The sequence below is a fragment of the Grus americana genome, chromosome 22, assembly GCF_028858705.1.
Source record: "Grus americana isolate bGruAme1 chromosome 22, bGruAme1.mat, whole genome shotgun sequence".
In the NCBI taxonomy this organism is placed as follows: Eukaryota; Metazoa; Chordata; class Aves; order Gruiformes; family Gruidae; genus Grus; species Grus americana.
Window position 1 is genome coordinate 8,904,391 of NC_072873.1, and position 27,623 is coordinate 8,932,013.

General features: G+C 50.1%; 3 protein-coding genes across 5 annotated transcripts; all 3 read right to left on the reverse strand.

Annotated features, from left to right (window-relative positions):
- Positions 1 to 591: 591 nt before the first annotated feature.
- Positions 592 to 12,524, reverse strand: LOC129195285 (leucine-rich repeat-containing protein 37A2-like). The gene is made up of 11 exons (XM_054801091.1): positions 12,460 to 12,524; positions 12,335 to 12,337; positions 10,531 to 10,611; positions 7,980 to 8,054; positions 7,360 to 7,478; positions 3,962 to 5,382; positions 3,764 to 3,856; positions 2,807 to 2,871; positions 1,592 to 1,652; positions 1,348 to 1,499; positions 592 to 814 (listed from the first exon to the last, which is right to left on the reverse strand). Exons 1-11 carry the CDS (start codon positions 12,522 to 12,524, stop codon positions 592 to 594), a joined length of 2,358 nt encoding a protein of 785 aa, XP_054657066.1.
- RDM1 (RAD52 motif containing 1) lies at positions 12,171 to 21,363 on the reverse strand. Of its 3 annotated transcripts, XR_008573914.1 has the most exons (9): positions 21,269 to 21,363; positions 20,319 to 20,498; positions 19,814 to 19,936; positions 19,161 to 19,323; positions 18,591 to 18,689; positions 17,462 to 17,550; positions 14,279 to 14,350; positions 13,784 to 13,855; positions 12,171 to 12,337 (listed from the first exon to the last, which is right to left on the reverse strand). XR_008573914.1 is itself a non-coding variant. In XM_054801604.1 (7 exons), exons 1-7 carry the CDS (start codon positions 21,353 to 21,355, stop codon positions 14,318 to 14,320), a joined length of 774 nt encoding a protein of 257 aa, XP_054657579.1. In that variant the 5' UTR covers positions 21,356 to 21,363; the 3' UTR covers positions 14,177 to 14,317. The 3 variants fall into 3 exon arrangements, 2 of the variants coding, with proteins under 2 accessions (XP_054657579.1, XP_054657578.1); XM_054801604.1 differs by lacking the exons at positions 12,171 to 12,337; positions 13,784 to 13,855 and having other exon boundaries at positions 14,177 to 14,350; XM_054801603.1 differs by lacking the exons at positions 12,171 to 12,337; positions 13,784 to 13,855; positions 14,279 to 14,350 and adding an exon at positions 15,047 to 16,062.
- Positions 21,364 to 21,436: 73 nt separating this feature from the next.
- LOC129195286 (somatotropin) lies at positions 21,437 to 24,427 on the reverse strand (the record flags this gene model as incomplete). Its single annotated transcript, XM_054801093.1, has 4 exons — positions 21,437 to 21,868; positions 22,877 to 23,038; positions 23,428 to 23,544; positions 24,242 to 24,427. Coding segments are annotated over 4 exons (666 nt in total), but the record flags the coding sequence as incomplete, so codon positions are not given.
- Between the last annotated feature and the right edge of the window lie 3,196 nt (positions 24,428 to 27,623).

Sequence of the window (27,623 nt, forward strand, 5' to 3'; positions counted from 1 at the left end):
GCGGGCGGGGTGTGCACGCGCGTGGGGCAAACGCGCACAGACACGAGCACAGGCAGGCAGGCCCCTACATGCGCACACACGGGTGTTACACGCGTGTACTCACACGCGTGCACAAGCACGCACGCTCACAGGCGGGTGCCGCTGACGGGGCGGCGGGTGCAGGCAGGGACCGGCAGGCAGCTGGGCTCTGCAGGGCACGGTGCTCGCTCCTCCCCACGGCCCTCCCGTTGCCGTAACGCATGTGTGTGCACGTGTGCACAGGCCCAGACGCTCAACGCACGCGTGCACGCTTCCATCCCCGCACAGGTCTCTCTGGGTGAAAAATCAGCCAAGTTTTAATGATAATTTCAGAAGCCCTTCCCTGCCGACCTCACGCAACCCAGGGCGCGCAGCCGCACCCCAGCACGCCGGGCAGCCCCTCGCTCCCTTCCTGCAGAGCGGAGCAGCCCCCGGCCCGCGCCTTCCCCCGCAGGCACGTCCCCTCCCCTCCCGCGGGCAGCGCATCCCACGCGCGGGGAGCGGCCGCGTGGCCGTGGCTCTCGGCACCCCGATGCTGCACCCGGTCTGGCTGCGCCCGCTGCCGCCGGAGCCCTACGAGAGCTGCCGGTCCCCCGTAGCCATCCCGGTCCCATCCCGCTGGGATGAGCGTTGGGGTGCCCCGAGCACGCGGCCGCCCGTAGCAGCCTCCTCTGGGGAGAGGGACCCTTGCTCCAGCTCTTGGGGTGCAGCGGAGCTACCAGGCAGAGGCAGCGGGGCTCTGGGTAACTGCGTTTCCTCACCGTCGCAGCTTTTCTGGGGGGCGGTGGGCATCCAGCTGAAACAAGAGCGAGGATACAACAGCAAGGAAATATAACAGCGAGGATACAACAGCGAGGAAACAACAGCGAGGATACAACAGCGAGGAAATAACAGCGAGGTAACAACAGCGAGGAAATAACAGCAAGGTAACAACAGCGAGGAAATAACAGCGAGGAAATAACAGCAAGGATACAACAGCGAGGATACAACAGCGAGGATACAACAGCGAGGAAAGAAATAGCACTCGAGGAAATAAATAACGCCCGAGGAAACAGCACCCAAGAAATAACACCCAAGAAATAGCACCAGAGGAAATAGCATTCGAGGATATAGCACCCGAGGAAGTAACACCTGAGGAAATAACACCTGAGGAAATAGCACTCGAGGAAATAGCACTCGAGGACATAACACCCGAGGAAATAACACCTGAGGACGTAACACCCGAGGACATAACACCCGAGGAAATAGCACTTGAGGAAAGCCTCAGCAGTTCCTACATCAGAACGAGAGCTGATAAATGAGTGCGGGCGTCGTGGCCATCCCACTTACTTTAGCTCGGACTCGTTGAAAATCTCCTCCTCGGCCGAGGACTCTTCGTCGTAGAGCTCAGCCAGGGATTTTTTCTGCCGGGCATCGAGGGGTTGGTACAGGTCTCTCAGCCACTGCGGGCTGGGTTTGCTCAGATCCCGTACGTGCGAGCCCTGCAAAGGGAATGTTTCGGAAAGGGTGAGAAACAGCCAGCGGTGCAGGTAGCGGGCAGAGGGGAGAGCTGGCACGTGCTCTGTGCCCTTACCTGCGCTCTAACGCCGTTCTTCTTCTTGCTCCATCCCCATGGCAGGAGTTTTTGAAAGAATCTGAACAAAAAAAAAAGGACAAGAAGGGTAAAAAAGTGGAGGCAGCCGGTGATGGCAGGTATTGGCAGGAAGGTTACCCGCACCCTGCCCTGCCAGGGAAGCAGCTGTTGTGAGATTCAGGCAAGCGGCACTTAAACCGCTGCAAAACATCTGGATTTAGCGGGTTAAAGGAGGAGAAAAAAGGCGTTTGTGCATTGTCTGCCTGGAATTCACCGTTCCCGGTCCGTCGGCAGGGGGGCTCGGCCAGGGATGGCCACAGCGGGTGCCAGCACCCTGCCAGGGCAGAAGCCTCTACCCGCTCGGGGTGATGTTTCAGCCGACCCTAAGGAAGATGAGGAGCCCCAGAAGGAAGGGACGGTGCTGGCCGACGCGGCTGGGAATGAGGGGTCCCTTTTCTGGGTCCCCCGCGCCCGCGTGGCTGGGGAGCTCGGGGATTAGGTGCCGTTTGTGTTGTCTGAAACGTGAAAGAAGGAGTTAACGTTTGAACCGTGTGTTCTGAGCTGTGTATTCATTATTGTTTGTTGCTTGAGAACGAGATAAGGAGGGATTTGAGAACAGGAGGACCATCTTGGAACTGTCAAAAAGATTAAATAAGGGGCTTAAGAGATAGGACATCCTGGAAAAATATGTAAACTTGTATGTGTTTAATTAGAATGAGGTATACTTCAATAAGATGTAGCAAAGGTATCTTGAATAGAGGAACACTTGGTAAAGACAAGGAGATGTACATCCTCGAGAGCCAAAAGCGAAATTCCTCAAATTGGTGTCCCTAGAGTGAATTGTCTCATTATAATATGAAAACCACACCTCCAGTGCTAAAAACACCCCCTCCCAGATAAAGACCCCTACTCACCGAGCATGCATTGTGAATTTAGGAGGTACTGAGTTCCCCAGTTGTAGCTAGGAAGGTGTGAATAGCAGGCAGAACTAACGCCTGGACTGTATAAATACACGATGGAGCTGTAACCGCGTGCTAGCTTCGTGGGAAACTACCTCGCGCCCATCTTTGTGCAAATATGGAATAAACAATATCTCATCTCTGGGTGCGAGATGGGCTCGTTGCACACCGGGTTAACGAACCCGATGTAAAGGGACAACATTGGGAGTAAAAGCCGTTTGTGGTAAAGCAGCGGCGTGGCGCAGGGAGTAATTACCGTCTTGGGCATGATTTGCTGGTGCTTTGGGGTTGGGAAGCGGCTGCAGGTTTTTGGGAGCAAACCTGGCGAAGGAGAGAAAGAGACTGGTAACATCAGGAGTTTCTCGTCATACTCTGCAAAACAAGGGAGGCCAAAAGGTTTTTTCCCCAACCGAGCCCGTTATGTACACGTGCAAGCCTGTGCCAGCAGCCACATTTTTACAAAGAGCCCATCCCCGTTTTTCCCTGCCTCCGGAATGACCTGAACTCCCAGAGCTCTCCTAATCCCAGCAATGTTTATGTCTGCCTTTCTTATCTGCGCTGCGCTTTGCGGGGTACTCCCCTCCTGTTTAACTCCAGTCTGAAACATGCGGGTAGGATTTTAAAGAAAGAAAAGCTGCTTTCCCTCGCGCCCCCCCAAAGAGAAGGGTCCCAAAGGGGGGCTGAAACTCGGTGGGCACGCTGGGTCCTCACCCCTGCCCGTCTCACACTGCCCAGATCCACGCGGAGCCCTTGCACCCTGCAGAAGGACTTGAATTTGGCAGGAGGGAAGGTAGCCGCGGAATTGCCGCATGGATGAAAAATTCGGTGCGGGCAGGAGAGCAGAACAGGGTCAGGAGAAGAGCCCGGGAGGTGACTCTACAGGGCTAGGGATTGCGGGATAAAAGTTGGCGATGGGCTGATGGGGGAGGCTGTGTTGGGAGGGAGCCACATCCCCGCTCAGGGAAGCTGCTGGGGAAGCTGGAAGGCAGAGCTGCGGACAGGCCATGACACATGCCAGGACAATCCCCCCCGGGCAGGCCTGAACCCATGTGGAGCTGTATGGATGCTGTGACAAGCTCCAGGGTTGGAAAAACATCTCCTGTGCTACCCACGGGCATCCGCGGGGCTCGTAAACTGTGTGGGGAGCCACCACCCTGCCCCGTGCGCTCCAGCTACAAGGCTTGACTGACAGCTGCCTGTCAAATCGGCTTACCTCGACGAGACAAATCACCGTGATGTTAATCATGATGACGACAGACACCGATATCGCTAACAGAAGCCTGTCGCTGGAGGTGTACTCTGGTTTCTACTGGGAGAAAAGGAGAAGAAAATCAGGAGGGGAGAGAGGGTTGCTCCCTCCGTTCCTTGTTGTGCAGAAGGACACATCAGCAACGCCCAGCATCTCTCCTACCTTCCCTGCAGGTTTCCTGCCCGTGACCATGCCATCGGAAACGTTCCCCTCCAGGAGACACCGGCCCACGAGAGCAGAGGCTCCTTGCTCATCTTGCTTCTCGCCGAGCAGCTTTATGAGCAGCCCCGTGTTCGAGACCATCTTTGCGCAGGCCAGCTGGAGCTTGGGCAGGCCACAGTCCTTCCTCAGGGCTTGCGCCACGTGGGCGATGAACGTCCGCAGGGCTTCGTCTGGGACGAGCAAGCGCAGGTGACGATGGAGGTTGGTTTCAAAGAGGTCTCCTTGAACCGACGCATCATCTGGGCTGTCAGGGTTATCTGGTTTATTGAGGAAACTGGATCCTTCCTTCTGTTGCCTCCAGTGCGTTTCTGCTGTTCGTGGGACGGCCGGTAAATACCCACCTGGAGACGAACCCTTTTCTTCAGCCACGTCCTCTAGCATGCTGCTCGCAGCGGGGGGGCTGTCGTTAACCAACAGGTTGTAGAAAAAACGCTGTTTTGTGTTTAGTCTCTGCTCTGCTTTACTTTCTGTTGGTGTGGGCTCTTCCTCTGGATTCGCATTGTCAAACATCTTGTAGAAAAGCTGATTACTTTTATTCAGATACGGGCTGTCCCCCTGCTTGTGCTTTCTGTAAGTCCAAACATAGGCCTGCCTTGGAGATGGTGCTCCCGTTCCATCTTCTGCATCCTCCACATCCTCTATCCCGTGAGATTTTTTGGTCTGTTCCACAGCATCATAGTAATTTTGAATCTTAAAAGACCCAGACAAATGAGGAGCCTCTGCTGGGAAGCGTGAAAGGGAATGTTTTGAAGGGGGTGTGGATATTTTGTGATGTCTGAAGTCAGGGATGTTGTCGGTGGGGTTTAACCTGCCAGCTGCTTCCCAGAGGTTTAATACCGCCTGGTTCAAACCTAACTCACGCTGCTTTTGCACCCAGTGCGTGGTTGTCTCTCCCTCCACTGCTGGGATCTCGTGTACCTCGTGTTTCTGCGTGGCAGGCGCTGGCAGGGGTGAGACGGTGTTTTTCACGGTCACGACACTTTTAGCCTTGTGCAGCTTCTTCCTGAGCTCGGCCACTAGCGCCTTTGCTAGAAAATAGAGTTCCCTTCTATCACTTTCACTGGTCCAGCCCACGTGCTGAATGCTGTGCAGCATCAGCATCAGCTCCTTACTGGTTTTGCCTTCCTGCTTGGATAGGTGCTGAGGGGAATCTGAATTTGTTCTGGAAACGCGATCATTCGGGTTACTGAGATCACCATCAGTGCCGGTCAGGCTCAGGATAACCGCAAGCGTTACAGTTTTATGGTCTCCAAGCGAAGGCTCCTTGGGCTTGAGGTTTAACACCGTGCTGGTGTTGAGTTTTCTGGATTGTACCGCTTCCATTATTTCTCCTTGTGTCTCTGCCAGAGGATCTGTGCAAGCTGTAAAACACCAAGAGAGCAGATCAGTGACTTGGCGTCACGAGAAGCTTTCTGCCAAAATGCAGGGTCAAAGGTTTACCCTGAGCAGCAGGCGCTCGTCTTTAAGACAAGGGAGTGTGTGAACTGGATGGTGGGTGTGTTACAGATGGGAGAAGTTTTGTTAAATCAGTCAGATTATCTCATCGGGGCAAAACAGATTTTTTTTTTCTCTGGTGTCTCCCAGGGCTCTGTTTGGATCGGTGTGAAACATCCTGGTGGGAATGGGTTTGCTGTTGGAGAGTTTCCCACAGCTTGATACGAGCCAGTGTTGAGTTGCTAAAATCACCATAAAGCTTTTAAACTCGCAGTTTTGCAGCCTGGAAAGCAGCATACCCAAAGACATGGTGCTTGTCCCTGATCGCTTATCCCAACTACCTTCTCCCTGCAGCCAGGAAAACCGGGGATATTTCACATTAAAATGCCTCTGCGTTGTTGTCTGCAACAATCTGCAGTCAGAGCGAGTCCCCCGATAACGGAGAGCTGTTTCTCCGCCGATGGATGCAGCTCCCATCACCCAGGCTTAGAAGAAGTGGAAGACGTGGGCATTGGACCCAGAGCGATGCGAACGGCCCGGGAGAGCTCCTGCCCTGGCGTGCAAAGGGCACACGCTGCATCCGCAGAGCTAGGGTAAGTCTTCAAGAGTCCTACTCCAAGGCTGCAAACACAACCTTATCTCTAATCCTGCTTTGCAGATAGCTTAATGCCAGAGGCAGGGTGACACGGTCAAGAATATTTACAGATTACAAAGGTATTTAGGCCTTTTTTTTCCTGTTAAAACGATAGGAAATTGGACACATAAAGACCTTTGAGGTATCTAGCCCTAAATGGCTTAGCAGCCTGTTTTCCCTAGACTTGCGACGAGGTTAGGCTCACTTGTCCGCATCCAGCTTGAAGATGAGTTACTTGGGGACCTTGGAAACCTCACTGTATCTATTTGCAGAAGTCCAGCTTGCCTCGGCTTTGGCTAGGATGGTTATTTACCCTGCGCAACGATTAAGCAGGACAGTGCACTGCTCACGCTGCACAGGCTAACGAGAGAATAATGATGCTTGGTGTTCGCCTAACGCCCCGCAAAGGAGATGGGGGTTGCTGTCTTCTCCTGCACATGGGGAGGAAGGTGGCAGAGAGACCAGGCAATTTTCCAAGGTCACCGGGGCAAGTCTGGGGGCTTGTATAGCCCAGAGCCCCTCTAACACGCTATGCATTACGGGAGGTTTCTGCAAAGCTTGTCTAGGGGCATCCATGCTTGGTTATGGGTCTTGGGGTTTCCAGTGTGGGTGACAGGTTTGAGGTGCAGCAACGCAAACATTGCCGGACACTTTGGCCGTGTCTGTGCTGTGTCTGGGACCCCTCTCGCCACTGAGCTGTGACTAGCCAAGGTATGGTGGCACTGGAAAGGCTCAGGAGGTTGTCAGGGGAAATTTTGGGGGGATTATGAACAGAAGGTGCCTTCCAGCGCTTGGGAACGGCACTGGCCATGCATGATTTCCTTGGCTAGATGTGCTGTGTGGATTGGAAGCTTGTGTGTTTGTTTAGCCCAGTGAGCTATTTCTTCTCAAGATAGTATTTGACACAGAAGATATGTGCAATCACTAGTGACTTTTCAACCCTTGTTTTTTCCAAGTCATGTGCTCAAAGGGGAACTATCTGTGCCCGTGGCTTGGGGAGCACAGTCAGAGGCTCCCAGGTCTCACCTGAGCTGCCTGCACTGGCCTCTGGGCTGATTTAAAGGCTTCGCATGGATGAAGCTCCTCTAGAGAGTCTGCCCAAATTCAGTGTCCCCGGGTCTGGCCAGGAGCCACCAGGCTGGACTGATGCCATTGAGGTGGCCAATGCTGCCTGGGAACCCACACAAAGCGGGCCGTGCTACGGCATCTCCTAAAGCTAGAGGAAACTGGGCAGATTTGATGTCTACGTTGACATCATCGGGAAGCCTACCGCACTGGGGAGCACTGATGGCACACAGGTCCTCACAGTGGAACTCGATGGTCCTGCACGGGGTTTCGGTGGTGTGTTTCTCCTGGCAGAGGCAGCAGGCCGTATCACGGGGTAGTTTGCTAAAGATAAGAGGTTACTGGAGAAAAAGCCAGCATCTCAATCCATGTCTCTGAGTCCAACTCAGGTAACGTACAGATAACGCATCATGGGTTTGCTTCAATCTCTTCTACAGCTCTGGAAAACTTCCCACCCCCTGATTCCGATGGACGAGTATGTTCTCCAAATTTGTACGAGAGGTTTCAAATAGAAGATAGGCTTCTCCAACATCAAACTGTTGATTTTACCTTTGAAAATGGAACTAATCCCAAAATGCAGTTTGAAACAGAAACGCACCCCACTTTGATTTAAAACTTCCCTTTGAAAAACCTGGAAAATGTAATCTAACAGGTGAAATTCTCTTTCTAAGCAGGGGAGTTTGGGGTTCTCAAAAGCAAATGGCAAACCTTAGGCTTACTGGGGTTATTCTGATTTCGTGGTGAGCTGGTTTGCTTCCCAAGCAGACCCCTTGTTTCAGCAATTATGATCTGCTGGTGGCTGGGACTGAGTCCTTGCATACTCACAGCGTTTCCAAGCGGACTGTTGTCAGGAGGAGCGTGAGCAACGTCTGCTGAGTCACTTGGGTTGCACCCAGGTCCCTGAACGGATTTGAAAAACCACATTAAATTTTCAGGCGGCATTACCGGAACCCCGCTCTGAGAACAAGCCCAGATCCCTGATGATTGTGGTGGTGTTTGCAGAGGGATCCACTTCTGCCTAATCACACAAAAATGATTCAAAACCCTATCATATTTCTGCTTTGACCCATTCCTAACCATGGGATCTGAATCAGGAGGGCATCCTGCAGATCCCGTGGGAGACGGATGCAAGCAGAAAGGATTCCCTGGCTCTCCCCTGAGTGCAGCTCCAGTCCTTGATGGGAGACGCTTCTTGCCCAAGAGGACAAATCCACAGTGGCCTTGAAAGGAGAGATTATCTCAGTGAAAAGAGAACAATGTGCTGAGCAGAAAGCAAAGGGTATCTGTAGGACAGCAGGGCTGCGAGCAGGAAGGACCTCTGCAAAAAACCCAGACGTCTTCCTCCCTGAGGAGTCACACAGACGTGAGCCGGAGCCATAGGATGCTGTGAATGGTGATCACCACAGAGCATCACCTGCCCCAAGCTGTGCCGAGGCAGTGGGGTGGGGATGCGGGGTGGGCAGGAGCCCCAGAATGCTGACACGAGTGCCCCAGTGACCGGGAACTGCTGGATCCCACCTTCTCAGTGCTCAAGCAGGAGTTGGGGCATTCCCAGACCCTTCAGGCCACTCCACGGCCCCAGACCTGGCCAGCCTCTCAGTTTTTACAGTTTGTGTCCCAGCTCCTTGGTTGCTTTACAACTGGCGACACACCAGAACTGCCTGGCCTTTGCCTGGCTCTGCTGGTGTTGGGGTTATTTGTGCCTCTAGCAGAATAAGACTGGGAAAAGAGTGAGATTTGCTACTGGATCTCTGCTCTCCTGACAACAGGGCACTCGAGAGAGACAAAGATCTATATTAATCTGGTAAAAACGAGTCAATACTTACAGATATTTGACTGAAGGCAGCTTGAAAAACGATGTGTCAGCAATAACGGACAGGGGGTTATGACTTAGGATCCTGAAAAAAAAAAAACCAACCCCAACACATGGCTGTGAGTGGGTGATGGGAGGGACGTGAGCTGTGTGGGTAGGGACACGTGGGGATGGCCTGTCCACGTGTCCTCTTACCGACGTAGACACACGAGTCTGGAAAGCCAAGATCAACTGGCTGTATGCAACAGGCACTGGAGAAATGGGAGATGGTTAAAACACTTGCTGTAGAGTAAAAAAAAAAAACTAACCCCAGTGGTTCCTGAACTGTATAAATGCAGCTAAATCAAAGTGAATTTCCACTAGAGCATTGCAAAGTATTTCTGTGATCAAGGAGTTTTTCTCTCTTTGCCAGGCTTCACATTTCTACCCTTTGAATATCAGAGAGGCCCAAAGAGAGTTATGCCTATTGGATCTGATGTGGAATTACACCAAAATCCCCCTTTTCCAGGCTCCTCTCTACTGTGCGAGTGGTGTAAAGAGGTTTATGGTTGGTCAGGATCCAGCCCACTTTTTTATGGATGGCAGATGTGGATTTGGCTGAACAATTTTTACGCAAACCTCCCCAAAGAATTTCCTTTCAAGTGGAGAACAAACATAGGAAATTTCAGCCTGAAGATAAAAAATTGGCTCAGCGCTACGCGTGTGAGGAAGGGCCTGGGATGAAGGCTAGAGGCAGGAACAGATGTGGATGGGCTGATTCACAAAATACATCAGGTCCTGATTATCTCCAGCTAAAAGAGTAAAAGCCCAGAAGTGCTTCTTCTGGAAAACACAACATCTCTTTCTTTCCTCCTCGGCTCACACCTTCCCTTTGCTTCCCTTGACCAGGACTTTGAGGTTATTTTGGAGTCTAACTTTCCATGTTTTCTTACATTTCCACTGTCCATAAACTTTTACTCTATTACTGCATCCAGTCAGGCAAAGCTGTGGCCTAGTCCTACGAGAACTGTCGTTCATAATTTATTCTCCCACCCTGTTTTGTGTATCAAGTGAGAAGCATTGCACTTTTCAGGAGAGCAAGGAGTCTGTGGTCTTTTCCTTACGTGTATGAACCCTTGGTGGGAACAACGCCCTGGCTTCCCACTTACTTCACGTCCAGATGGAAACGTGACTATGGATTAAGTCACATTTTCTTAAGACACCAAAAGAACAACATTTCCTTTTTGTGGATGTTTTTGAGACCCTTTGCTTTTAAATGCAAATATGCAAACTGAAATTTCTGGCTAGAAGTCTGGGTCCCATCTCATATGCCTCATCCCCCTGCCTCTTCTCCCTTCCCACCAGCATTTCTTTGTTATCCATTCCCATGGCTTCCCTCCACTGCTGCTGGTTCAGGGAAGCCACGGAGAAGATGGGCAGGCCAGGAGAAGGTGCCTTTCAGGCTGCAGACTCTTGGTGGACCCTGGATGACATCTATAGTGGGATTCAGTTCTTTACAGAGAGCAAATCTGCTCTTCCCCACCGTCACTGCTCTGATCTACCTTTAGACCTTGTTACACTCACAGCTTCTGTAAAAACTGCATCCCGTGCCATGCCTGGAAAGTGCTGTTCTGGATCTGCGTGATGAGATTTCCACTGAGGTTTCTGGGGGAAAAAAGGAGATCACAGAAATGAATCGGGTCTGTCCTACAGGAAGCTGGAGCGAAGTGGTATTGATTTGTAGGAAATAGGCAAATCTAAGGTAGATTAGGGAGGAAACTGCTGTTTTCTCTTTTTTTTTTTTTTTAACCTGTCAAGGAGAGGAAGTGAAGTGCACATGTGCTTAATATATTTCTGTTTCAGGATACAGCAAGCCTTCAAGAAATGGCTTCTATTATGGCTGCGTTTGGACAACCACGCTGTGATCTCTCATCCTGTTGTGGGTCATCCAGCCATCTGCATTGATCTCTTTAGCTCAGTTAGTCTTTGAGCAGGAGAAATTTAGTCATTGTTCTAAAAATAGCAGGAATATTTCTAGCCGAAAGGGTTATAAATGCAAACAGGCTTCACTAAATACACTAGAAAGAAACTTTTATAACTCACATAAGCTGCAAAAAAGGAAGTGGCTCAAAAGCATGTTCCTCAATCGACAAGATTTTATTGCAAGATAAATCCCTGTTAAAATTAGAAAACAAAATGTTAACTACATTTGCACTGTCATGTTTACTTTCACTTGCTTTGACACTGGCAGCATATATGTTACATGGCTCTGATTTCACGCGATGTTTATATCTGATATTAGCTCGTGGTGATGTGTAACCTGTGATAACCCTCCTGCCCGGAGGTGGCTTTCATCTCCGTGGTTATTTTTTTTCTAGCTCTGATCCCACCAGAATTATTTTAGGGCTTGACTTTCTTCTCTGATAACATAATTCTTTACGCAGGCACAGTTCAGCAGCTGAGGATGCATTTGCAGAGTCCACACCGATGCGTGACCCTCTGGATGTGCCACAGCCTGCCTTCCCCTGGTCCCATCAGTGCTTTGCTTGCTGAAAGCAGCTGGAAAAGCCTGATCAGCACCTCTTTGAGGGCTCAGGGACGGGTTGGTAACCACAGGTGTGATGAAAATGGTTATTTTTCTCTTAATCCCTCCCTCCTGCACCACATTTGGTGAAAAAGTTATGTTAAAGGCATCCTATTAAAGATGTAAAATCAAGAACATGGAAGTCTGGAAAGGGCACAATGAAGGGGAAACCTAAACTCCGCTTTCCTGCACAGCTCTACTGTGAGATGTGTGTAGACACTCAGCTGCTGCCAGATTCACCCGGCCTGGCTTTAGAAATCAAAGGGTTCCTTGTCTCAGCCTGAATTAGCTGCCCAGGCTTGTTCTGCAGCAAACAGCGAGATAAATATTTTTGGGGAGTGATTCATCCCCTCTTCAGACAGGTTCCCAAGATCGTTTGGGTGAATGGGAAGTGCCTGTTCCTCTCCACAGAAAATAAAGAGAGCCTGAACAATTAGCTTAATCCTGCGCAATTATTAGGCATCTAAATTTAGAGGAGATGAATGTGCAAGGTTTCTTCTGTAGGAGATGGCCTCACTGCTGGAGAGGGTGTTCAGGGAGAGCGTCAGGGAGCGACTGCAGCTCTCGCCCGCAGGGTCTGGACCTCCCAGGGAGGCAGCCGGGCAGTGGGAGGAAGGTCTTTGCACGTGCAATCGCAGAAGTGCTTTGGAGAGTTCAGTTTTCAGCCTTGCGGAAGGGGAGCGTGGCTGGAAGCCTGTTTCTTCCCAACCTGACTCATTTAGCCTGCAACCCACATCCTGCAGAACATGCTTTCTGCTTTGAAGTTCTTGGATCCTTCTTTTCGACAATGTAGGGCACACATACCTGCTAAAAAGACACGGGGAGGGGGAACTAGTGTGGGCAGTGGGCCCCAGCGCTGGCACCACCTTGTTTTCCACCATTCCCCAGCACTAAGACAAGGCTTAGACGCAGCCCTAGGGCTGGCTCACCGCAGGAGCAGCTCCAGAAAGGCCAAGACCACCCCGGACTTTGCTCCTTCCAAGCCAACGTGCATACGAGGAAATACAAAAACTCCCTTTTTGTGGGAAAAATGCAAGCGTGTAAGGGCCCCGTTCAATAAATGCTACTGCAAGTGGCGATGGAGCCGAGATACTTGCAATGATCTACAAATATGAGGAACAGAGGGGATTTTGGGACACCTCTCTGTGTCCTCATTTCAGCTACTCTAACAACAGAAGAACGGGACCCAAACCATGATCCTTACGAGCCAACTCCAAGCCAGGGTTTCCCTTGCTGTCAGCTTTGTTACATGAGTAGTAGTTTTACCTTTGACATGAGGTTTGTGTTGAGAAATGACTGTACCTCTGTCTCCTCTGAGGCTCAGGTAATCTGGGCTCTGGGCACTAAAGCTCTGACCCTCCACAGGGGGATTTATTTCTGCCCCTTAGCCTTTAAGATAAGAAAAGAGTGTGACAGCAGCCAAACAGAGGACAAAGAACAGGGCAAGATTTTGCCATTTTTGTTTCGCACTTCCTTTGCCCGCAAGAAACCCTAAAATATGTAAAAAACTAAACTTCCAGGAGAAAAAAACCTAATGCTCCTCTGCTCCCTTCTAGACAGTGTTAGAGCGCTTGTTGCAATTTCGCATGACATTGTGTGGACATAGACGCACATTTGTTTCTTCTCCAAGAAGAGAGGGGACTCAGCTGGATACGGCCCTGAGCAACTTCACTGATTTTTTTTTTAATAGAAAAAAATCCTGTGCTAGCTTTGAGGTTAGCTCTGCTTGAAGCTGGAGGTTGAAGCAGAGACCTCCCAACCCCAGTCCACCTGGGATTGCAGCAGAGGAAGGGGTAGTGCGGGCTTCCCACCATAAAGGCTATCCCAAGAGTGATCAGCAATATGGGGCTCCATCTTCAACCCAACAGAGGTTTTTCCACCCAAATCCTAGCAGAAGCAAGGCACACATGGGTTTTGCCTTGCTCTGGGTGGTTCTAACCCCCTAAAACGTTGGTCCTCAGATAAACAGAACCAGAGGCAATCTCCCAGGGCATAGGAGGTCACTGTTAGCTTGGGGTTGACTACAAGTCATCCAGTATCTGTGGGAAAACGAGGCAGCCTCCTTCTCTCGGTTGAATGTGGGGAAATGAAAGCTGCACCAAGCCCCTACGGAAATACTGTTGCAGCACCGAAACACCCTGCACTGCTCTGGCTGTAGTCTGAGACGGAGGAGGAACAAAGCACATGTGCGTGGGGGTGGGTCGAGGAGCAGGGGTCCAAGGGAGGGTGAGGCAGGGGACAGATGGTACCTACAGGTGCTTCAGCAGGAGCAGTCCCTCCAGTGAATGCCTCTTCACTGCCCGCAGATTGTTGTCCTGGAAGAGTCTGCAATGAGACACATGGACATTTACTGTTACACCAGCTGCTCTCCAGGAGGAAATGGGATTTTCAGGGGAAAATACCTGGCTTTATTAAAACATCTCTTCGAGCCACTACAGGGATCATCACCGCTCATCGCAGGAGCAGGCACTTGCTTTGGGCCGCTGAAGCTAGCTGTAGCCTGATCACAGATTAAATAGGCACAGGGATGGTCCCGTAGGATGGAAGGGACGCAGCTCCCAACATTTCTTGCCATCCCAGGAAGCCCTGGGGATTCACACCCCTCCTTGCTGAGCAGCTCAGCTTTGAATTCAAATGGAAACGGTTTGCGTGGGTGCTCGTGCTCTTCATACCCTTGGCTCAAAAACCAGACCGAAAGGGTTGAAAATACCTGAACTCCTGATATTTTAGATGCTAGATGGTACTTACAAGTACTCAGCCCATGGGTATTCCCTCCATACTTGTTTTTCAATGGAAGAAATTGAGTTGCCAGTGAAATCTCTGCAAAGAAATGATTGACACTGTCACCCCTTGGGAAAACCCCTTCCCCTGCAAATTTGGCTGCTGAGGTAGAAGTGGGGTTCCCCTCGAGATGCAACAGCATGGCCAGCCCGGCTTCACCCCTCAGCGCTGCAGCATGAGCCCCCCAAAACTGAGATGTCTCCTGCCAGCGACTCTCTCCTGGAATAAGAAGCCAGGGAGGGGAAGATGGAGGGGTCTGTACTCACAGGACAGAGAGGGCCTGGTGGCGGCTGGCTGGGGGCACGCCGGCCAGGGTAGCATGGCTGCAGTCCAGCAGCCGCCGTCGGCAGCGGCAGGGGAGCGGGCAGAGCCCGCCGGGGCAGGGGGCTGCCGCCAGCAGCAGCAGGGCCAGCAGGACAGGCGGGCGGCCAGGCAGGGGCAGGCCCATGGCGGAGCAGGCCCGGCCGGGGGGGTCGCCAGGCAACGCGGGGGGCTGCAGGCCTGGGGCTGGGCACAGGCCTCGCCACTGTGGCTTCGGGCATCTCTGCCATCAAGAGAATGTGTAATATAATATAAATACAGTCTCAGAGAATGTGTAATATAATATAAATACAGTCTCCGAGAGCGTGTGGTTGAGGATTTACTGCACCCCACGGAGGGCCGTTGCCTCCCGTCAGCATTCCCCCTTGTAAAACCTGCATCTCGCTTCCCGTTTGGACTGCTCCAAATTCAGCATCCAGCCACCGGATCTTGTTTCACCTTCCCGGTTAAAAAGCTCACTCGGTGTCAGGTGTCTTTTGCTGGAGCAAATCACCCTTTTCCTCAATTTTTTGTTAAATTAAACAGGCCTCTCATTTCAAGAGGGATCTCAAATCATTCCTGTGGCTCTTCCCTAAGCTCTCTCGTTTTCCAATCATCTTTTTTTCAAAGACAAAGCCAAAAAATCTGAGCGGGGGTCTGTTATCAAATAAGCATCCCCCTCCCACCACACAACCTTGTGATCGGGGGACCTTGATGCCCCTTCCTGAGATTCATTCATCACACAGGTTTACCAAATTTTACTTAATTTAATGAAAATCCTGTTCAAAATTAGAAAGAATCTTTCCTTTACAGCGTGATAACATCCCAACTACTTGTAGTTAGGGCTCAACACATGCGGCACAAGACATTATCATAGGACAGGTTTATTTCTTTTAAAGAAATTTCATTTAGAGAAATACTTTTTCCTGTGCCTGTACCACAGCTACTCCTGCTGGTAAAGCGTCTCCTTCTGCCGTCCCCGGCTTTTCCTGCAGAGCAGAGCGAACCTGCACCGCAGGCTCTTGCATGGAGGGCTCATTCCTTTTATTTTTCTGTAAGTGCTCTGCACATCTGTTCTGCTGTCTAAATAATAATCATGCAGTTACACTGGCTTCCATATATAGCTGACCTGGATAAGTTGATAGGAAAACACTTCCTCTCCAAAAACAGCATATATTTTTGGGCTTAATTTTAGTAACACTAGGTTTATTGCCCATTTCTTTTGCTGTTACGTATTCAGAGAAAAAGAAAACATTGCATATGACGCACATGTCATTTCACAGCGTTAGGCTTTCATTCTTAATCAAACACTGCAGAACTTCTGGAAACAATGTGAAGACAGAGCTGCACTAATTAGATGGCATGTCCCAGCTAGGGAGCTCGTCATCAAAACTGAGATCAGACAAAACTTCTTCTTCGAGGTCAAACTGTTCCGAGGACAATTCACTGACCTGGGAAGAGAAATCGAGAGTAAATTTCTTTCTCTACAACATATTTTAGCTTCATCCCTCTGCACCTGGAAAAAATATGTTTTTACCGTGTACAAGAGCCTAGAATTTACCAACTCAGGAACATTTCTGTTTTGGAAAGACTGACTGACATCGCAAGGCAATGAACCAAAAGGACACTCAGCAGCTCCACCTCCCAAGCAAATCCTTCCGAATTCCTGTCTGTGCCTCTGCCCATCAGGCTGGAAGGTGCCTTGCGGAGAGAGAGCACCGAATTACCTCCCACACACCAACACAAGGGAAGCGAGATGGCAGGGGAGGTGAGGGATGACTTCTGGTAAAACGGAGGTTTGAGAAGCAGCAAGCTTTCTGTTTGACTTTGCTACACACTTCTCTTACGGTCACTGTGTGTTAGGTCAGTTCTCTGCGGGTTTAAAAGACGTCAGATAGAAGGTGCTGTACAGAGGAAAATGCAGAGAGAGAACAAACCAGCAGAAATTTCATCTTCTCGACTGATAAAAAAAAATAATCTGGTGGACATGAGTTACTTCCCACACCAAAATACTTCCTATTTTAATCTTCGGTAAGAAAGGAAGAGAGTTCTGCCCATGGACACTAGGTGACTCAGTGTCATCAAACGGAGTAACGTGTCACAAGGTTCGTTAGACACTTCCTCCATCCAAGCTGCAGCAGTCAGACGCTGCGCGGTGCTGATGCATCACACCAGAGTGATGCTCGCTTTCCAAAGACTGCCAGATCAGTGACCTCAGTAAGTAACAGGGTTTTCAAACTAAGCGAGATGAAAATCCTTTGCTCAGGACTGCGTGCACGCAGAACTCACCTCACTGAGCACGATGATTAAAGTTTTACTATTGTACCTGGGTATTTTTGTTCGGTGCATGCTAACAGATCCCACAATTATCTGCAGGGATTTCGCCAAAGCTTTTAACAATCATTCCCTCTGGTGTACGGATAAGTTTATGAAGTGCATTTCTAGATGGGGAGTTTGATTTATTTAAGAACTTATTAAAAAATCATTTGATTTAACCTACTGTGACTTTACGGGGATTTTCACTCTCACAGATTCTATGAGAAGCAGTCCTGGACACTGTCATGTGTCAGACTTGTCAACCTGCACCGTAACATTCCTGTACCCTAACTGCTCGCTTTCCTGCGCCCTCTAAAATATGCATGCATTTCTGCACAAGAGTACCCCAAAAAGTGGGAGTTTTAAAACCTTAGCATGCCGTAGGATTCCAAGATGCAATTACTTTCTGAGATTTAAGTTAAGGTAATTGCTGCAGAAAAGGAAGGTGTCAGAGGCTGTAACTGTTAACTGTATCCCAAACCTTAGATGGAACATACAGGTCCTGTGCAAAAGCTAAATATCCACCGGTTTTACCTGAACAAGCCCCTTCAGTTCTTCCTCTGTTAAGGTGTCTGCGAGCTCCTCTTGGGTGGAATTGTACTCCACGGCCACTTTCCCATTCTCTGAAACAAGCCCACAGAATAAACAGCCAGAGACACAGTTAGTTATTGTCATGTGCACTGACAATAAGCCCACGCTAAACTCCAGATGGGACAATTCTGCTTCATAATGGCTTTCAGAGCAGGCGGCTGGTTGGTCTGAACGAGCGTGCTGCTTTCTCTGGCCTACTTGCCTGTCTTCTCTGCAGAAAACCAAAAGGCTCCTACTAAATGGAGTGGAAACTGAAATTGAGGAAGCAGAAATCTATGGAGAGGATGGAGCATGTTAATTGTTGGTCTCTGTGTACATTATGGACCAGAAGGCAGGAAGCTCTGCAAAACAGCTGAATCCTGAGACCTGCTTTTCAAAAGAATATCGTAAAGAATCCAGGGGAGGAATCTGGCAGATGGAAGGCCCATCTCTGTAAAACGATGATAGCGGCGCTCCCGTCAGGGTCAGTCCTGATAAGCACAAAAAACTAAAGTACTCTGATACCACATAAACGGGCGTCACCTAAAAGGTCAGAGAGCCCTGAAACCCAAAGAAAACAGATCTAGCAGCTCCTGGATAGGCACAGAGCCAGCTTCTATGATGAAAAACTCAAGGAGATAGTAGCCCCAAAGATGCAACACTGGGGCATGGGCCTTTGGCGGCACCTGGTTGGCTTGGAACCAGGACAGGAATGCGCCGAGTGCTGCAATCCAGTTCATGGTCACCCTGGAACCAGAAGTTCCCCGCATGCCTATTCAGTTTGCACATGTAGAGTTAAAAAGCTCTCCCTGCCAGCCTTTACACTCTTGGAGTTTGAAGTTTCGGTGACTTATTTATCATAAAAAAATCTGACCTTCTGTCAGATTTTCCTTTCACTCACATAGTTCATAGGGTGAAACCACCCTGTTAAATCATTACAGACCACAACACAAGTTTAATTTTACCCGAGCCCCCTCGAGCCTCAATGAAACCCAAGAAAGGTTCAGAGAATAAGAATTTCTATCAATTATCATGAAAGTTATAATATCGTTAGCCCAAATACCCCAGTGTTTAACACAAAAACAGGTCTTACCTAAGACTACAAGGAGTATCTTCTGAAAGGCGCTAGACAAAGCCTTCCCGACTGCGAGTTTCTGAACTCTTCTTGAGGCTGTGACGAACTCCAGAGGATCTGAACACAACAAGCAGCGTATTATTGATATCAAGACGACACTCTGCACATGAAGCACACCAGCTGCATCATGCTAGGAAACGTAACCAAACACAGCCTTATGGATCTGATCAGAAAGCCTGCTGATATTTCAGGAGTCGCAGCACCCTCGCAGGGGCTGGGCCACAGACACAGTATTAAGACTCAAACGGCATGTTCACACTAAAAGTGTCAGCCATGGGGAATGAATAACCCTGCAGGCGAGAGGGAGAGGACAGAGGGTAGGAAAGCGATACTGGTGTGAAGCAGGGAGGGACAAGGCACGCTCAGGATCCCTTGCCGCACAGCACAGCAGCTCGCAAGGCCCTGCACAGATCCTTGCCTCCAGCTAAATTCAGATAAAACATCGGACTCGCAAACTGTGCGAACACAAGGTTGACCAGTGTCTGTGCCAGCTGCTAAGAGAGGCTTCCAGCTGCATCCAAAACATACCTTCACTGTTTTCTACATCTGTCTCGCTGAGGGCAACTCCCCTGGTGTGCACCCCATGGTTGGGCAGTGTCACCTCTACAGCACACAGATATTTCACGGATCGCTTCTGTAACGTCTTTCCCAGTTCTTCGTTCTCACCATCAAAGCCAGATACATTCTGCAGCTGTTGGAAGAAGATAATTAATTGTGATTAAACAGGAAGGTGATGTTATGACCACTTAGGCTTATGCCTGCATAGCACGGACCTTCTCTGCACAGCGTCTGACTTCACAGCAGTAGCACATGGTGGAAGCAGAGCAGGGACGTTTACTGTTTTGACCCTATTTTAGAAATACCTCACAGTCTCCATCCTTTAAGCCTCAGTCATCTTGGACACTTTCAGCACACAAAGACTACTGTCAAATCCTGGCACTGCTTTAATCACAGCCGCCCTCAGTTGTAGAAACAGAAGCCCAGCCAGTGCCCTCACCCATAGCAATCTTCTCTCTCTAAGCTTTCAAAATAGCCATTTGTGGTCCAAAATGCAGCTTTTGTAGCTATTATTTGCTGATTTGAGGATAATTCTTCTCATTCCACTGACAGCTCTAATTGAGAATATGGGGTGGGAAGAGAATGAGGGGAAGGATGATGGATGAATACAAAGGGCCTCTTACCGTGATGATACGACTGGACCAGCCGTTGAAGCCAAGGTAGTGGTTTGCCAACTCCTGGCACTTGTTGCTGTTGAGAGCAAGGACTTGTTGCTGAAACCCTTTCTGCTTGGTGCAAACACAAACCTGTCCAGGAAAGAAGAACCCGGGTTAGCCAAGCTTTGCTTGCAAGGTTCCCACTGCAGACACACCGTTGATGGCTCCAGGAGAGTCACCTGAAGGTAACCTAATCCCTGACTACATGTGCGCTACCGAGATGGGTTAAATATGTTTTACCCAAGAGTAGGCCCTGTAAATTATTCCAGAGGAAGGATGGTGCCATTTTACTGCTTAAATGCTACCTGGGAGCCAGCAGTGAGGGATGTCAACACAGTGGTAGCATGCAGCCACAAGTTAGTAAACTTTTTGCACAGGAAGCATCACTGAGATCAATAAATATTTAACGTGATCCCATCCTGCTGCTGGAAGTCACGGTGCTGAGTTTCACTCCTGGGGCTGTTTCGCTTACCTTCAAGGGAGATTTCTGAAACAGCCTTTGCCCATTGCACGTACGCTGGGCTCTGCCAGCATCTCCGGCTGAATAAAACTTGATGACGGCGTAACACCCAGGTCCTGCCACGGCAGCATTTCTGTGCGCTCGCACCGAGTAGAGCGGCCCAAATTTGGAAAAGGCTAAAAACAGGGAATGCTGAGGAAAAAACAAGAGGAAAAAAAGGTCTTTAGAAATATCTATGGGTGCTCTAGGGGCTGAGCAACAGCGATAGAGAGAGAACTACTCACAGACCTGATTACCTAGAAAACGAGGAAAGTTTTTAGTACTGTTTAATGGCAATAATGCCTGGAATAAGCAGTGAGACTGAAGATGAGTATTTCTCCATAAAAATAAGCTCGACCTGGCTGGACCTCTGACCGTGAGGACTTCTCATCTCCATCACCACCCAGCCTCTGCACTGGGAGGAGAGCGAAGACATCCTCATCCCAGGCTGCCTCTTGCTCCCTGCCATCCCGCTTTGTGTGGGCGCAACACTTGGCCGACGCTTTCCGTGAAACATTAGCCCAATATTTTGCAGGCAGACTAACAGGGTTTTGTCCCAGCCTTCCCACTTTTTGCTGCTCTCTTAGTAGTTTTGCTGTGCAGACCACAAAAGCGGCCGTGGCACAGGGGCAGAAATCACCCCCTCGGGGTTGCCCTGCGCCCAGCATGCCTTAGGGAGAGAAGGAAACTAAAAAAAATTACTTAAAATAACAAAATAAAAAGGAGAGATTTTAAAATATGTTATTAGCTACAGGTGAAGCCATCAGTACAGATGGGGGGGATGGGGGCCTTAGCTCCAGGGGGGAGAGGGACGCTGGGGGGTCCCGGGTCCTGCTCCTCAGCCCGGGAGGATCCAGGGCCCCGCACCCCAGCCCGGGGTGGGGGGTCCCCGGTCCTCCGGCCAGCCCGAGGCCTCTCCTCACCTCCAGGCCCGGCCGCGGCTCCAGCCCCCAGACCAGCAGCGTCTGGGCACTCCCCGTGGGCACCCGGAACTCCACCACCTCCGCCATGCCCCTCCGCCCCCGAGCCGCCCGGCTTCCCGCCCTGCCATCGCCCGGCCCCCGGCCCGCCCTCTGCCCGGCCCCGCTCTCCCGCCTCAGCCGCGGCCTCCAGCCCCAGGCCGTGAGCGTGAAGGAAAAGCCCCCCAAATCCACCCCCCAGCCCCACACCCGCCCTGCCTAGGCAGCGGCTCGTCCCTCCCGGCCCCCCAAAAGCCAGAGACAGGTCGGCAGGTAGCGGGTTTATTCTCCAATTTTCTTCACAATGAGCGGGGCAGCCATGGCCAGCGAGGGGCCGGAGCGGTTGGGGAGCCATCCCCATCATCAAACGGTGCAGTTTCCCTCTCCGTAGCGCCGGCACTTCATCACCTTCAGGTAGGTCTCCACCTTATGCAGGTCCTTCTTGAAGCAGGAGAGCAAGCTGTAGTTCTTCAGCAGGGCGTCCTCGTTGCGCAGGTGGATGTCGAATTTATCGTAGGTAGGTTTGAGGATTTGGGGACCCCTCGGGCTCCGGTCCTCCAGCTCCTGCTTGAGGATGGAGAGATGCTGGGGGAGGCGGCAGGGCCTAGGGGTGAGCATCCTCCCCGAGAGGCCCATTGCTGGGGCTCCCATCTAGCTTTAGAGGAGGTTGGTTTTTGATTTTTTTTTTAAACACCCTTTAATCGTCTTTCAAACGTACTTTTGAGTTTATGGGCTTACAGGAAAGGTAATTATGCAGGGGTAATGCTACACAGATTGTTGCCAGCAAGCAGGGAGCTGGACACAAGGCTGCAGGAGGGAGGAGTGTGTCTTTTGGGGTCTTAAAATAGGGGGAAAAGTAGCAGGGTCTCTTCGTAGGTACTCTAGCCAAGGAGAGAATTAATTCTCTTTTCTCCCACTTTCCCAGTGAACAAAGCTCTAACCCAGACCCAAGCCGCATGCATCTGGAGCTGAGAGGTCTGCAGTCCGCCACTCCACGTGCCCTGCTTTGCTCACCAGCTGGCACAGCAAACAGGATAGTTTTGGTTAAGTAAATAGTGTCGTAAATGGATGAAATGTGATTATTTGTCTAGTTTCTGTGTACCGCTTCCCAATGCCCAAGCAGAGATCAAATGGAGAACAAAACCTGGAAATGGTACTGATACATACACCTACTTACGCCAGCTGAAGTGCCAGGACAGAAGATCTCCGTTTACTCTCAGGGCCTGGCTTTCAGAGTTATTTAGATGCTAGATGATGTAAATAATTGTCCAGACACATTTCTTACAGATATAGGTCTCAGACCTCTAGCTACACGGTGATGCTGAGTGGTTATGGCAGTGCTATTAACACTTGTTATGTGTTTTCTTACACTCCCCAGGGATGAAACGTGCAATGGGGTGTCATGATCTCATTATTGTAAGGTAAGCAGAGTGCAAAGGATGCCACTGGTCCTCAGAGTAGATGATGTGAAGATTTCTCATGGTCTTTGGATCATGTGGAAGACCCTGAGAACTCAGCTCCCTGTGTTGAGATCTCTGTTATTCTGTAATCACGCTACATGCCACAACTTACCCTCATCAAAGCTTGGATCCCTTCTTCCAGGTCCTTTAGTTTTTCATACACTCTGTCTGAGGTGCCAAAAACCAGATTGTTTGTGAACACCTTGCTTAGGTATTGCACTGGGTTCAACCAGGACTGGATGAGAACCAGGGAAAACCGAAGAAGCTCCATATCCTGAAATTAAAAAAAGAAAGGGTCAAAGCTCTACTTCAGTAGAGTTACCTGTGTGTCCTGCTCCCTCTGGAACAGCCTGGAGGTGACCCAGAGATGTGCCACTGCCTCTGCAGCTTCAGCAGACGCAGACAAGTTTGTAAGCTGAGGGGCACCACCCAGGCATATGTCCTGCACAGACAATAGCTTTTCTCCTCCTTGGAGTGGGAATATGATTTATAGTCTAACCCAGAAGAATCTTTCTTTCTTCATGCAGGGTTTAAATAGTAAAGAAGGGAGAGGAGGAATGACACCTCGTGAGGTGCTGAAGTACTCACAGGTGGAAACCCTCTGTTCCTGTGGTGAAGCACAGCAGAGCTCTTCAAACAGGTCTGTGCTTGGAGAGAACTTACCGATTTCTGCTGGGCATCATCCTTCCCCGTGGGAGCAGGAATGGTTTCGGAGTAACAAAATGCTCCCTGAGAGTTTTTGTTGGCATGTCTCTGGTCCTCTGGAATATAGGTGCGTTCCTGTGGAGACATCCCAAATACACTCAGATCTGTTGCCCATGTGCTGGGACAAAACCACAGACACTTTCCCAAGCTGTCCTGAATGGTTACTCTTTGCAAGAAATAACTGTGAGACATGAGGTGTCTGTACAGGTAGGAACAGGAGTTTGTATGTTGGCATGGTAGCTTCTGGGCCTAAAGGTCGTCTTCTCACTAAGCCAAAGTGCTAAGGTGAGAACGAAACACACTTGGACTGGGTTTTCCCAAGGAGTAGATGACCCCAAAGTGACAGCTCATGCCAGCTCCTGGCAACATCAGAAACTGGATAGGTTTAGGCACTTGGAATCAGTCAGGGCTGTAGGTGACCGTCACAGGAAAGTCTTGCAAAATACCTGTGCTGTCTCGCACTGCTCGCAGAACCAGGTTTCTCTCTGAGACAGCTGGCCCTGTGCGGTAGGTTTGGACACGGGCAGTGATGGCCCTGAGGAGGAGACTGTGTGATCAGAGGTGGAGACGGAGAGATGCGGGGAGGAGATGGGGTCCAGGCTGGTGGGACATAACCTGTCCTATCCTATTAAGACCCTTTCGCCTCATCAGGAAGACACTAATCATTGAAAAGTCTCTGTTTCTAGGAAGTTACACTGGGTGGGAAGCTGTGGCGTGGTCCTGAAACCATCAAGGTAATGCAGAGGAGGTGCCCGGAGGCCACAACACTTACAAACTCTTTGTATGTCTCAGCAGCCAGGAGGTGAAGGTGCTGAGCCCTCAGCACGGCGTTGGCAAACAGGTTGGAAAGGGGCATGGCCGGGAAGGTGGCAGCTTCCTGTGGCCACTGCAGTCCCAGAGTGATCACAGCGATGAAGAGGGGAGAAAACCATGACCCTGCAGCAAAGCGGGAGAGGTGTTAGCAACCGTGCTGAGGAGGGGGGCGGCACCTGGGACTTAATTCCCAGCCTCTTCTGTCCATGCTGGCTGAGGGCTCACCTTTCTGAATGTCTTGTTTGACTCTGGGGGTGAGTTTAACCCTCCCCAAAATCAAAGGAAACCCTGTCTCCTTTCACTAGACGTGCCCTTGAGGCTTACACTGCTTCCAGTGTTATAAGCTGTGTCTTCCGGGCTGAAGAGCTGTTGTTCCTCCATGAAAACTAGAGTGTGTCCCTATGTTTTTCCCTAACAACTCAAGTTTTTCCATAGGCCTTGCCCTCATGAGGAGAGCACAGTGAGCAAGCAGGGGATGTGAGTACCAGGTGAGGGCCTGGGAGTACCTCTACCTCACTTTAGCCTAGGTTTACGCCATGCTGCTGATGTGAAATCGGCTGTCTGCCCTCACTAGGATGAGAGCTGATGACGTTACCTGTGCTGTGACCAGCTACTTTTTCTCTCTGGGACATACCTGTAGCATTTGGTGATCTTTGCCAAGCCTAAAGGTTTTCAACCCATGACATCTAACCCACGCAAGCATCCACAAAGTTAATCTCAGACAAATACCCTTCAGTGGAGGAGTGCCACGGAGCCTGTAGGACTTGGACATATGCATTAGACATCATCCTGATTCCTGTCTTAAGCTTTAAATATGAGTTTTAATATCCCTGCCAACATTTATGTTAGTAATAACTGTGGCTTGACCTTGTTCTTCATGTGCTTCACCCTCTCCTTGCCAAGTTTAGGCTAAAGACTATGTAAGTTAATTCACGATTTAGTCACACTGTAGGGAAAGAGATTCTTTTTCATTGATTTAGAAGTTGCCACAATTTGATCCAGGGCTGGCACTAAGTGTGTATAGCCCACCACAGCCCCACCCTGTCATCATCTCCCATCTGCAGCACTGGCAATCTTTTAAAACTGAAATAAAGAAAAGTACCTGTAGCCATTTCTGCCCGGTGAGTTGCTCAGGTGTTGCTTGACAGTGAATGTTTCCTTCTTTCATCTAGGCTGGTGAAGGTAACCCTTGAGCCACCCCTTATATAGCAGGGGGTCTGTTTAAAATGCATATATGTGTTCATGATCACAACAACATCTCTATATCTTCTCCGTGCATAAATGCACAAGTGTTCGCAATGGTGCTACCTAATTGTAGTCATTTATACATAGATGTAAAGGTTAGGGAGGTTATTTACCTAGGGATGAAATCAATGCTGAGTGATTTCCCCATATTCTGTTGTTTATTACAAATAAAGGTTTTATCATCATTGGAAGACCCATCCAAATCAGATCAGTGCTTTTACACAGCGGAATTTGCTGTGTCCACCTGATTTTCCTGCCTGGCTCTGCAGCCTTGGCCCACACTTAACAAGGCTGACTGGCCGGTTTGGGAGACTTCTGACTTAATATCAAGTGAGATGTTTTCCCCTTTATTGTTAGCGGGGATAGAGCTGGATGGATGTTGTCAGATGAATCCCATTTCTGCCAAGAAATTTCTTTCTTGCTACCAAAATTTCAGCAAATAGTTTTGGTGAGCTGGTTTGTTACCAGCATACCCAGGTGCTTGTTCAGGTACCAGCCTGCCGGCTGCAAATCCTGCTGCAGTTTCTTACGTCCTCAGCTGGAGGGTTATGAGCATCTTCCTGCTCTTGCCTGAGATGCAAATGTGAAATATCTCAGGATTAAGCAGAGGGCTGGTGTGGAAAGGAGGGAGAGGAGAGGTTGCAGCACGCCTATGCGTGCATTTGAGCAAAACAAGACAGAACCTGGGATGGGCAACTCCAGGGGGAGCTTAAAGGACTTTTACTCCCCATAAGGCACCAGTTGCCCCAGACCACCCTGGTTTGGCCCTTTGTCTGGGGTTCGGGTACTGCTCCCCGGTCAGGGGTGGTGATTTGGCTCCCCTGGGCCCCCCTTGGTGTGGCTCCGGTTTCTGAGAGGCAGCATCATCACCGGGGTGGCTGGAGCAGAGGGTGCGAGAGCTCGTTAATAAACATGCCAGGGAGAGCGCGATCTGTTCCGAGAAGCCCCCGGTTGTTTGCTTCACGGAGACGTGGTGGTGTCGCAGAATAAATGTCAGTCCCTAGAGAAGAGGGAACAGTGGGTCCTGCAGCTATCAGGTATCTCGTCACCCAATAGCCAGCAACATCTGGGTGTGTTTTTCTATTCCAGATTGTGTTTAAATATGTCAATATTTGTTGGAGATGAGCAGAGCAGCAGTCACCCCAGCCCAGCACAGGCTCTGCTGCCTGTTAACGATGATGCCGTACCGCTGCAGCTAGATTGGTACAGCACCTTGCACCCCGGTCCTGCCCATCGCTTGCTGCCCCGCTGCCTCTCTAGCTCTGTTAGTAAAAGCATGGTGGTAAATCAGCATTTTTTATGTTGCAGCCAAGCATGGCGATACCAGGATGATCCAGACTGTGTGGTGCCCCTGGGGCTTGGTTTGTCCCCGATCATCTTTGGGCATTAAATGAGGCAGAAGCGTCGTGGAGAAGGCAGTGCGTGACTGTGAAATGCTGGGCTGGGCAAACACACACCACTGGCAGAATTACAGTTGCATAAGCAGCTTTCAAATATCAGTGTGGCATTTTTCTAGCTTTCAAATGCCTGCATTTGCGACCCAAAGTAGCATCTCATAAAGCAGCGTGACACTGTAATTTCCTTTTCTTTTGAGAAAGAGAAAAAAACCACCCTCAGTTCTCTTCAGGGTGGTCCCACGTCCACCTGTCTTACCCTGAGCATCACCAGCAGCATCTAAACAAGTGAAGCAACTCTCCTTGCAGACATGTACGCTCCTTGGGTCCTCCTGACCCCCCAGCTGGGAGAGGACCTTCCCAGCCTGACGAGTGAGCTGCAACCAGGGAATCCTGATGGAGAAACCAGCTGCTGGCCCGCAGCCCAGGCTCTGCACTTCGGTGGGCAACGACATGGTTGACAGAGATTTTAAGTGACAGTTGACTACCTCTGCTAGCCTCGCTGCTCGGAAGGTAAATAGTCCTTTTCAGATTGAATTGATGGGTTTTATTTACTAGAGCTAGAACTGCTCAGTTTCACTGAATCCGTTTCTAAAGATGAGGCTGAAGAGGTCCAGGTCTGCAACCCGGTCTGTCTGCCTGACTGCCCTGCTGATGGTGGGGATACAAATCAGGACAAAATACAGAGCCTGGACTATATAT